The sequence below is a fragment of the Vulpes lagopus genome, chromosome 4, assembly GCF_018345385.1.
Source record: "Vulpes lagopus strain Blue_001 chromosome 4, ASM1834538v1, whole genome shotgun sequence".
NCBI classification, from domain to species: Eukaryota; Metazoa; Chordata; class Mammalia; order Carnivora; family Canidae; genus Vulpes; species Vulpes lagopus.
This window is the reverse complement of record NC_054827.1, coordinates 73,831,276-73,843,724: the sequence shown is the minus strand read 5'-3', so window position 1 is coordinate 73,843,724 and position 12,449 is coordinate 73,831,276. Positions and strand designations below refer to the sequence as shown.

Genomic DNA, 12,449 nt, shown 5'->3' with positions numbered 1-12,449 from the left:
CTAGCTAGTGGTGCCACCTGACGGCTGCCAGGCAGCCCGGCCTGACCAGGCCTGTTCCCCTGCTACCTGCATTCCTTAGGGTAGACCTCACTAGTAGCCTAAGGTCTTGTGGCTCACGTGAGCTTTATCTCAGGCAGTCCCTTTCTCTCAGGCTCCTCCTCTTTAATGTCTTTCCTACTTTTTGTTTTTAACCAGTTTGCTTGCTCACTTGTTTTCTTTTCTTCTTTCTCCAAAAAAGGTCTGTGATTATGATTGGTTAGCAAAAGATTAGCACTATAATATGCCCCCTTCCGAGGAAACGGGAGGATACAGATTTTTAAATTACACGTGAAACATGTACCTTCAGAAGATTTATAGAGGTCTTTGTCTACTTTTTATTCTCCTTTAATTAGCCTATTTTTCTTCAGATACTTACAGCCAAGTTAATTTTCCTGTTCAATTTTGTTTAACTCCTAGCTAGCATTGCTGATATATTACTTACTATTTTTTACTGGAAATACTTAGTTGTACCTATAAAACATGGAACATGGAAACCAGAAAAGAGGTGGAAAGGCAACTGCCGGCTCATTTTGGAACTAGCCCAAGTACAATATAGGAAGGATACAGATATTCCTATCTACAGGAAGAAGATTGAGTTCCAAATACCTTAAAAGCAATTTTTAAAAGCCTGCTTCTCCCTCTGCCTGTGTCTCTGCCTCTCTCTCTCTCTCTCTGTGACTATCATAAATAAATAAAAATTTAAAAAAAAAAAAAAAAAAAGAAATAGTTTTAAAAAAAAAAAATAAATAAAAAAAAAAAAAAAATAAAAAATACCTCTTTTTAAGTTAGACATTCCTCATGCTATTGTTTTATAAGTTTATATTTGATAAGGGGAAAAGAAATTATTTTCCCTAAATTGGTATAAGCCAAGATTTCCAACATATGTTCTGCAAAATACTAGCCCCTCAAGATGCTACTTGAGGGTAAAAATGTTGTCATCAAATAACTTTGGAACACATAGCATACCACACTTAAAGGTTTATAGTATACATCAGCAATAAATTTACGTCTACAATAAATTTACCTACTTAATTTTAATCATTGTTTGCAAACATAGAGGACTATTAAACCCTTTATTTTTTTTTAAGATTTTATTTATTTATTCATGAGAGACACAGAGAGAGAGAGAGAGAGAGGCAGAGACACAGGCAGAGGGAGAAGCAGGCTCCATGCAGGGAGCCTGATGGGGGACTTGATCCTAGGTCTCCAGGATCAGGCCCCAGGCTGAAGGCGGTGCTAAACCGTTGGGCCACTGGGGCTGCCCTAAACCCTTTTTTTTTTTTTTTTTTTTTTTTTTACCCTTTTTTAATATAGATCTTACATCTTAATATCTGGCAGAACTGATGTGAGAACCAACGGTAATTATTTATCATTCAGAAATAAAAGACTGATCAGTATCTGTTAAGGATTTCCTGTCAGGTACTGGTCTCAGAATTTTACATAAATTATACTTAAACCTTAAATAAGCCTATGAAGTACAGGTATGATTATTATTCACCCTTTGTAGATGAGGAGCCTGAGGTTCAGAGAGGTTAATATCATGCCCAAGGTCACAAGGCTGGTGCAGTAAGCATTTGGTTTTTTGTTTGTTTTTTAAAAAATATTATTTATTTATTCATGAGAAACATAGGCAGAGGGAGAAGCAGGCTCCATGGAGGGAGCCCTATGTGGGACTCAATCCCAGAATTCCAGAATATGACCTAAGCTGAACACAGATGCTTAACCGCTGAGCCACCCAGGCGTCCCATGGTGCAGTAAGCATCTGGATGTAGGCAGGTCTACTTACAAAATCTGTATGTGGTCTTTGGTCTCCACAACCTCTAAGGATGTCATTTATGAGTGTTTCAATTAATGAAAGAATAAGTTATTTAAAAATATTGTGTTATTTTGTCACATAGATATTGCTGGAGCTCCTCTGCCTCAGAACCTGAGTGGATACTCTTTGTTGCCATTATCATCAGAAATGTTTGGGAACGAACATAAATTAAAAAACCTACATCCACCCTGGATTCTGAGTGAATTCCATGGATGCAACGTGAATGCTTCTACCTACATGCTTCGGACTAACCAATGGAAATATATAGCCTACTCTGATGGTACTTCGGTGTTGCCTCAACTCTTTGGTAAATCTGTTGACATATTTTTTAAGTGCAGTATTATATGTAATGAGCTGACCTCCATAGTGTTGCTCAAGAGATCCAGTCATCATTAGCTAAATAATACCTGCTGCTTCTCCTGCCAGGACATCTACAAAAGGTTTTCCACATGAGGTGCAGCTTCTTTGCAAATCATCTGAATTCCAGAGCAAGTGCCCTAAGGCTTTTGATCAGGGTCTCAAGACTGAAACCAAGGTTTTCTTTGATCCAAGGTGTCCTCTAATATTCATGGTTATCTTTCCCAAACAGTAGTCAACACCCTCTCTTTATACCTTGGTTTCAGCTGTTCTGGAGATTAATCTCTTTATCTTGTAAAGCCTGACATTTGACATATATTATTTAAGAGGACACCATTATCCTCATTTTATAGAGATTAGGGGTCAAAGGGATTCAAATACCTGTGCAAGATCTCATAGTAAGTGGCAGAACTGGTCTAACTTCAGGTCTAACTTCAAAGTCCATGTTCCTTCCACTCCACAAAGATGCCCACTAGCTAAACTTCTCTTTGAATTAATTTTTTTAAATTTTTAAATTTTTATTTATTTATTTTGGAGAGACTTATGCATGCACAGTGGGGAGGGGCAGAGGGAGAGAGAGAATCTCAAGCAGACTCCCCACTGAGTGCAAAGCCCAACCCGGGCTGGATCGCAGGACCTTAAGATAACCTGAGACAAAATTAAGAGTCAGATGCTTAACCAACTAAGCCACTCAAGCACCTCTCTATGAGTTAATTTCATTTATTTTTTTAAAGATTTTATTTATTTATTTGAGAAAGAGTGAGTGAAAGACAGAGCATGAGCGGGGAGGAGGCAGCAGAAAGAGAGGGAGTAGCAGGCTCCCCACCAATAAGGGAGCCCAATGTGGGGCTTGATCCCAAGACTCCAGAATCATGACCTGAGCCAGAGGCAGATGCTTAAGAGACTGAGCCACCCAGGCACCCTTATGAGTTAATTTTAAAGCAACATTATTAAATTCAGGTTTTACTTATCCTTTGCTCTAATCTCCACATAAAATATGCCCTTGTTAACATTGATTTCTCCCTAGGTTTCCTCTCTAGTTAGAAATGTCAAAATTATTAACTCTAAATAATTCTTTAGGGACTAAGCTGATTGACCTTGACACCCCATCCCCCTTAATTCTAAGAGCAGGAAATTCTTGGCTTCAAAAGGAAGTCCTTAAATTTTCATCCTGATGTGTAATGGGCATCTCTTGGTCATTCATTGCACATGTTCTACAAAACAGATGTGACTGTCAAAGGATCAGTGGATGAGCCTGTCTTTCCTGTATTCTCTGGGGTTTATCCACGGACTGCCCTTTCCTCCAAGAGGTGACTTCCCCATGTGAAGTCCTCTAACAAAGTCATAAATGTCTTCAGGGCTCTTCTGGCAAATGCACTACACAGGCCCACAGAGGTTTTTCCCTCAACATATAATATGAATTTATTATCTTAAGTAAATTGTCATAAGGTCTTTGATTTGCTATTTTTCCAATTAGATTGACATGCAATTATATTTTGTCTTCCTTTTACCTAGGTAAAAAGGGTGTTTATATTTTGAAGTATTTATCATTATTTTCTTGGTGGTAGCAATTGAGATACATTCTTATTTCCATGGCTGTTTGCTCAAATGGACAGTGTTGATGAATTGAACTTTCAAAAATCCAAGACAAGATACTAAAATATATAGAAAACTATGAGTAGGTAAAGTTGCAAGAATATGACTTGACTATGTAAAGAATTATTGCAACTGGAAAAGTTTGGGGCTGTTGAAATGGGACAATATGAGCATTACTATTTTTTTTCTCTGTATGTCAAAGTAAGCAGAGCATCAAAGCCAGGAAGGATTAGGACTAAGCCAGCTCACTAGTGATAAGAATCCATGTATTTCTGTCGTCTAGAAATGGATAAGAAAAAAAAATGAGATAGCAGGATGATGGTAGGAAGGTAATTTGGACATACATGTAGAGAAGTGTTTATTTTTTTATTTTTTAAAATATATTTATTTATTCATGAGAGACACAGAGAGAGAGAGAGAGAGAGAGAGAGAGAGAGGCAGAGACACAGGGAGAGGGAGAAGCAGGCTCCATGCAGGGAGCCCGATGTGGGACTTGATCCTGGGTCTCCAGAATCACCCTGGACTGAAACGATTGAGCCACCCGGGCTGCCCTAGAGGAGTGTTTAACCTTTGGTATAATATTTTACCATTTATACTGTCCTTCATCTTATTATGCTAAGAGGAACTGAAAATGAAAATAAGCTCAAATATATTATGTCACAGAGTAATGACATTCTAAAAAATGTTTCTGTATCAGATAAATATTTTGACAGCTATTTAATTTTTTTCTTGCAGATCTTTCCTCAGATCCAGATGAACTAACAAATATTGCTACAGAGTTTCCACAAGTCACATATTCTTTAGATCAGAAGCTTCGTTCCATTATAAACTACCCTAAGGTTTCTGCTTCTGTCCACCAATACAATAAAGAGCAGTTTATCAAGTGGAAACAAAGCGTAGGGCAAAACTACTCAAATGTTATAGCAAACCTCAGGTGGCATCAGGACTGGTTGAAAGAACCAAGGAAGTATGAAAGTGCAATTAATCAGTGGCTTAAAACCCCTCTCTAATCCTAAAAAAATCTGAACAGAAGTTAGAAAATAATGTCCTAGAGCAACATATAGAGATATATGCTAAGAGATCATGATTAGCTTTTATATGTGTTTTAATAATTACTGATTTTTACTTATTTTTAAAGAATGTATTCTATTTCAAAATTAAGTAATCATTACAAAATTACATATTTTCAAAAATGATTATTCTCAAGACCTCATTCTTGCTAACTTTTAACAACTTAATGGAAGTAATAAAAGGATGGAAGCAAATAGTATAAAGTTATGTTCCTCTGAATAATATGGAATATAGACAATTTTTTTTTTTTTTTAAAGAATTTCTAGAGTTTATCCAAGCTACCAAAGTGAGTTCCTCCCACTCCAGCCCCCTCCAGCTTTCTTGTCTCACATAATTAATTAATTTATCTATGATAGTCACAGAGAGAGAGAGAGAGAGAGAGAGAGAGAGAGAGAGAGAGAGAGAGAGAGGCAGAGACACAGGCAGAGGGAGAGGGAGAAGCAGGCTCCATGCACCGGGAGCCCGACGCGGGACTCGATCCCGGGTCTCCAGGATCGCGCCCTGGGCCAAAGGCAGGCGCCAAACCGCTGCGCCACCCAGGGATCCCGAATATAGACAATTTTAACAATTATCATATGATTTATGAACTGTAAAATAGTTACTTGTATTTGATGGTGTGATGAGTTATTTGCATCTGATGGGACATAAATCATTTGGATGTATTTGATGGGAGTATTTAGAGTATTTGATGGGACACAGATTCTGGATATGGCTGACGTTATTACTGTTTTTTTTTTTTAAAAATAGGTAATATATGCACAAGGTACAAGTTTCAAAAGGTACAAAAGAGTTAATAATGATCATGAAGTCTCCCTACTTTCCCAGTTCCCCTTCCTGGGGCAACTGTAACCAGGATCCTTTAGAGATCCCTTTAGAGACACACTTGTGTACTAACAAACTTTGTATGTTTCCTCACACACAGAACAGAGCTTACTATACAAAATGTTCTGCATCTTGATCCTTTTTTTCTCCCACTTAAAAAGACCTAGAAGTGAAATTGCTGGATTAAGACTGGGTCTAGCAAAATTACACCAAATTACCTCCAAAGAAGTTATACCAATTAAAATTCTCACCCAGTGATGCACTTCTTTACATCCTTTGTCAACCTAATAAATAAAAAATAGATTATTTTTAATTTTTTAAATTATGAGTAAGATAATATTTTCCTATTTTTCTTAAGATTTTATTTATTTATTCATGAAAGACACAGAGAGGCAGAGGGAGAAGCAAGCTCCCTGCAGGGAGCCTGATGCAAGACTCAATCCCAGGACCACGACCTAAGCAGAAGGCAAACATTCACCCACTGAGCTAGAGCTACCCAGGTGCCCTGATAGATCATATTTTCATATATTTAATGGCTATTTGAATTTCCTTCACTGTGACCTTACCTATTTTATTCTTTGACTATTTTTCTGTTGCTCGTCTTTTTTAATTACAGGCATGCTTTTGGATATTATCTGTAATAGAAACTGCACTTTTTTTTCCATCTTGGAATTTGTCTTTTGACTTTGTTCTGGTGGGGGTTTCTTGTTTTTTTGTTTTGCTAATTTTTTTTTGTTCTGGTGTTTTTAACCTGTGCAAATTGGTATTTTCATGCTATCAGATTTATGAATTTTTGCTTATATGGCATTGGGATTTTGTTTCATACATCTTCAGAATGGCATTTCCCACTTAACTTCGTTTAGAGTTTTCTTTTTTGCCCCATCTGGAATGTATACCCATATTAGAAATCTGACTTTAGTTTGTTATATTTTAAGAGGGCTAACCAAATGACCTTTTATTGAGTAAACTAACATTTGTCCATTGGTTAGAAAATGCCACTTTATTATTTAACACCTTTTATTGAGTAAATCATTTTTCTCTAATTTGAAATGTTGTTTTATCATATACCAAAGTCTTATTTACATTTCTATCTTTTCAGAACATTTTTTATCTGAAAATAAAGTGGACCAATCTACTTTGTTTACTGATGCAGTGGTCAATATCTGGTCAGACTAGTTCCTTTCCAACACTTTCTTTTTTTTTTTTCAGAGTTGTCCCAGCTACTCTTGCTAACTTAGTTTTTCCACACAGATTAAGTCTGTCTAGCTCAAAAATGGAAAATCTTTTTAGTCTTTTTATGAAATCATCTTAAATTTATAGCCTATTTTAGGGAGAATTGAACTCTTTATGATCTTCTATTGTTCTAAAGAATATAAAGAATACAGCACACTTTTCCCTTTCTTCAAGGTTTCTTTGATCTGTCTTAGCAGTATTCCAAGTTTTCTTCATATGGATCGGTTTTTTCAGAGATTTCTGGAAAAGTAAGGACCTTTAAAAAAAAATACTGCCTAGGCCCCACCCCATACCAATGAGATTAGAATTCTAGGGATGGCACCTAGAATGAAAATATACTCTAAACCCAATACGTTCTAGCAAAAGCCTGCACAGGAGAGTTGAGGGGGGACACTATTCTTCTTTGTCTATTTCTGTGAACATCCCTGGCACTGTTCTTTCTTACTGTTCCATTAAGCTCTCCTAGCTGATGATCTTGAAGTGTAGGCAGAGATGAGTTTATTCCTAGTTGTTTTATTATTTGTTGGTGGCATGCTATTTTAAGTGGATCTTTCTTCCATTATATGTTCTAACTGGTTGTTCTTATATGCAGACTCTATTTCTACATATTAATTTTGTGCCAATAATATAACATTTTTTGGTACCAATAGTTTTTCAATTGGTATCTTCTATCTTCAGGTAAAAAGCTGGTCTGTAAATAATAATTTTACCTAACTTTTCCTTCAAACTGTCTTTGAAGTTTTCTTGATGAGCCACTTCATCTCCTTTGTTTACTCTTCTTCAGTGAATTTGTCTGAGCTTATCTGCAGTTATATATGAGTTTCAGAGAAATAAATTTCACTTCAGATACATTCTGAAGTAAAACCCTTAAGGAAAAGATCTCAATATTAGACTACTACAATTAAAATGAAAATATACAAATCTACCTCCCATCTCCTAGTTAAACCTAAAGAAGATGACATAGCTAATGTGTGGGTATATATGCTAATTACAGGGGAAAAATAAAGCAATGATAATAGAAATGTGGTTCTGAAACATCGGCATGTGAAGATAAATATACTCCATCTTGTTCTACCCAAGCCCTTCAAGATGCATTCATTGTTAGAATTTACCAAGCATCCACAATGTTTTAAGCATCTTGGAAATGGGACCATACTTAGGTACAACTGAGTTTTTAGGACAAAATCTAATTCAAACTAGTATCTAACAACCATGAAAGCAGAAAATGGAGAAAAAGTTGGAAAACTAAGACAAATTAATGCCAGAATCTGAGAAAACTGACACTAATTATAAACTAAATTGAGGACAGTCTTTGGGATTCATTTTTATTACCTTCACTGCTCCACTCTGCTCCAGTCTACCATTATCTCCTGTTTGGAATTTTCCAACAGCCTCCTTGAGCCTGTCCTTGGCTTTCTTCAATCCATTCTCAACACAGCAGCCAATGTGATTCTGTTAAGATATATCACATCACTTCACTGGGCACTCAAAACCTTCCACTGGTTTCCCATCTGACTCTGTAAAAGCCAGAAACATGACAAAGGCCTACAGAACTCTGAACCATCTAGTTGCATGTTATCTCACAGGCCTCTCCCCCCGCATTCCACTTTGTTCATTCTTTCGGCCACACTGGCATCCCTGGTTTTTTTTGTTGTTGTTGTTGTTTTTTCTAGCACACCAGGCATGCACCACCTCAAGACCTTTGTGCCTGACAGTGCTTTCTGCTTGGAATACTGTTCGTTCCTGAGATTTCTACATTGCTCACTTGGCTACATCCTTCAAACTATTGCCACAATGCTACCTTCTCACAAGGACTTCCCTGGTTTATTTTTTCCCCATAGTAATCACAACCATCTGACTCAGCGTATATTTTACATACTTAACTCGTTTATACTGCCCCCCACCCCTCCTACCCTACCAGGATAAAAGCACCCTGCACAAGCATGGCTTTTTGTCATTTTTGTTTCCTAAACTGTCCCAAGTGCCTGCCAGGCAGAAGATTACTAAATACTTGAATTGATTTGCTGGGAGTAACCTCAATAAAGCAGAGCCTTCTAAAACCAGTATGTTCTAGCAAAAAGCCTGCACGGGAGAGTTGATGAGGACACTATTCTTTCTCTTTTTCTGTGAAAAAGGCCAGATGCCGAATATTTTAGGCTTTGTGAACCAGATGGTCTTTTTCACAACTATTCAATACTACCCCAGTAGCATGAAAACAGCAACAATATGTAAACAGATGAGCGTGGCTACTTTCCAGGGAAACTTCGTTTACAAAAACAGGATTTGACCTGTGGGCCACAGTTTGCTAACCTCTAGTCTAGAACAATGGTTCACAACTTTGCTGCAAACTGGAATTACCACAGGCTGTTTAAAAACTATTAATGCCTGGCTCCTATCCCCAAGCACTGAGAGTTTTGAAAGCTTCCCAGATGATTGTAAGGTGCAGCAACATCTGGAAACCAAGGTTCTGGAACCTTGTTATCCCAACTATGGTCTTTAAACCAAAAGCATCCAAATCAACTAGAAGCCTTACATGTTTTTATTTGTCTCTGTTAAAAAATAAAATGATGGATTATGTATTTATCCTTTACTCTTCATGTTTTCCATCTCATTAAACCTAGGGCATCCTAATAAAAACTACTAGAACTGATCAAATTTGTTAAATAGCTACATATACAAAAATAAATATACATCTATAAGATTAGGTAAAAAATGGAAATTAGGAAAAATATCTCACATTATGACAGTCAGTAAAATAAATTTAAGCAAGAGGCTCAAACCTAGATGAAAAAATTATAAAGCTCTACGAAGTGTGCAAACAAGGTAGGAACATGAAATGACAGCAAGTTCTTGTATGGGAGGATTTTATATTAAAATGTCACTTCTTCATAATTACTGTATAGATTTTGCACAATCCTTGTTTTAATCCGAATAGGGTTTTATTTGTTTTCTTAATCGAACTAAATCTTAAAGTTTTTATGGGGAAAAAAGTCTAAAATACCTATTAAAACTATGGAAAAAGAATACTAAAGTGAGACTATTCTCACTGGCTATTAAATCATACTAGAAATCACCAAATCAAACTAAGAACTTGTCACTGAGAGGCCATGAAAAATAAAGATATATCTCAACACAAACTAAGTGGAAGAAAATCAGTGTGGAACACAGACAAGATATAGACTCGTCCTAGAACCATTCCCTTGTACACAGCTCATATATTGTGGATATGTGTGTGTGTTTATAATTATGCATATTAAGCTCTCAGATAAGATTTTAGCCCTTTTAAAACACAATTTAAAGTTATAAAGCAGAATCTTAAATAATTTCTTGGGTCAAAAAATTACAGTTCTATGCTATTTTTAAAATAAAGAAAACGAAAAAACTAAGAACATATGACACAACCAGAACTATACTCAGAATATTTTTAGCCTTAAACTTTTTATTATTAAGATAAAATAAAAATAAACAGTTCAAGAAGTTAAGACAATAAATTAAGCATCAAATTTTGTGATATTTATAGTAAAGGATTGGTTTCCTTAAATAGTGTTTTGCGAGTTCTGCTTTCACATAGAATAGGGAAAGTTCCAAGGGAATATTCCTCCCATATTAACAAAAATCAAGAAAAAAGAGACCCCTGGGTGGCTCAGTGGTTGAGCGTCTGTCTTGGACTCCTGAGCGTGATCTGGGATCCTGGGATCAAGTGCCACATCAGGCTCCCTGCGGGGAGCCTGCTTCTCCCTCTGCCTGTGTCTCTGCCTCTCTCTGTCTCACAAATAGAATCTTTTTTAAAAATCAAGAAAAAAAAAAAAAAGCTAGATAATCAGCTTTTTTTTTTTCTTTTGAGCCTATCAGGTGCCTGCAGCTGCAAGGCAGCAGGTAAACTGAATTCAAAAGGGTGGCAAGCTCCCCCAAGAAGGGGAGAGCCATTCAAACTGGTTCACCTTTGGAAGAACATTGAGGGGGGGTAGGAACTAGCAGCCAAAGGAATGGGTAAGAAGGCTACTGGGACAAATCCTTAAAAGTCCAATGTGTGTGAAAGTAACAACAGAAACTCTGGGAGCCCCCACACAGAAAGGAAACCACCTCCACTAATGAATTTTTTCATGGACCTCAACCAACACCCAAGTGAAAGACTGGGGGCAGGGCTAGAGATCTAGGAGCCCCTTCAGTGGGCCAGGTGTACAATGGGCCAGGGAGTGGCTACCTCTGGAGGATAAGCACAGAACCCAAAACCTTATGTTTGAAAAACATAGGTCAGGCTTCGCATCACCAGTATTGAGACAAACCAGCACTGTATGTCCCTGAAACAATGCACCAAGAACACAGTGTTACCCGTGTAGTATTTCAGCCCAAGAACTCTAATCCAAATTCAATTGGATCTAATCCAAATTCTAATCCAAACAGTTGTAGAAACAAATACAACTTGAGAGATTTTCTATCAAATGTGTCATAGACCCTTCAGACCTGTCAGAGTCAAAAAGAAAAAGACCTGGGAAACTGTTCTGGATTAACTGTTCTAGACTAGAGAAAGAATGCAATTAAATACAACCCATGCAGTGGATCCAAATAAACATATCTTAGTGAAATTTGTCAGGGACAAGAGAAGAAGCAATAAACTTCTAGAATGGAAAAAACAATGATCAAATTTACACGCATCAGGAACCAGCATGGTTTTAAGCTTCTCAAGACACTCAGAAGCCAGAAGGCAATGGAGCAATGCCATCAAAAGTCAGAAGGAAAACATTTCCAGTGTAGAATTTTAACCCAAGCCAAGTCATCAGTTAAGCATGATGGTAAAATAAAGACATTTTCAGACATGCAAGATCCCCAAAATTCATCCTTTCTCAGGAAGCCACTGAAGGATGCTTTCTACCCAAGCAGGAAAATAGACCAAGAAGAAAACAAACAAGCATGGAATTAGAAAGCGGGAGACCCAGCATGAGATAATGAAAGGAGCCTCTAGGATAACGGTAAAGGGAGACACCTGGGGAACAGCTGTCCTGGCAGGCAGTGTGGCGGAGTCTACGTGACTCAAGTAGCAGGCACAACGAAACTCCCACAGCTATGGCCTCAGCCTCTGCACAGTACTTTTAACCTCACAACGTGTTGGATGAAGTGTTCTACCAGAAGGGAAAGAAACCAAGATAAAAAGAGCAGGGATCCGAGAAACAAGGATTTTGACCCAAGAGAAAGGCAGCATTTCAGTGATGACAACAGTTGTGTAGAAGGCCTAGAGAGGGGGATCCCTGGGTGGTGCAGCGGTTTAGCGCCTGCCTTTGGCCCAGGGCGCGATCCTGGAGACCCGGGATCGAATCCCACGTCGGGCTCCCGGTGCATGGAGCCTGCTTCTCCCTCCGCCTGTGTCTCTGCCTCTCTCTGTCTCTGTGACTATCATAAATAAATTAAAAAAAAAAAAAAAAAAAGAAGGCCTAGAGAGAAACCAGCCCACCCACATAGGAGGCAAAAGGAGGTCTCTGGTAAGAAAGTTTCCAAGAGGGATTCCTGGGTGGCTCAG

At 37.7% G+C, this 12,449-nt stretch overlaps 1 protein-coding gene across 1 annotated transcript in view; it reads left to right on the top strand.

Moving 5' to 3' along the window:
* The window catches only part of ARSK (arylsulfatase family member K), a 41,423-nt gene extending 36,345 nt beyond the window's left edge, over nt 1-5,078 (top strand). Inside the window, exons 6-7 of the mRNA XM_041751096.1 lie at nt 1,938-2,162; nt 4,544-5,078. Of these exons, the coding sequence (XP_041607030.1) occupies nt 1,938-2,162; nt 4,544-4,818 (500 nt within the window). The 3' untranslated portion in view covers nt 4,819-5,078. The remainder of the gene's footprint in view (nt 1-1,937; nt 2,163-4,543) is intronic.
* Nucleotides 5,079-12,449: the final 7,371 nt, after the last annotated feature.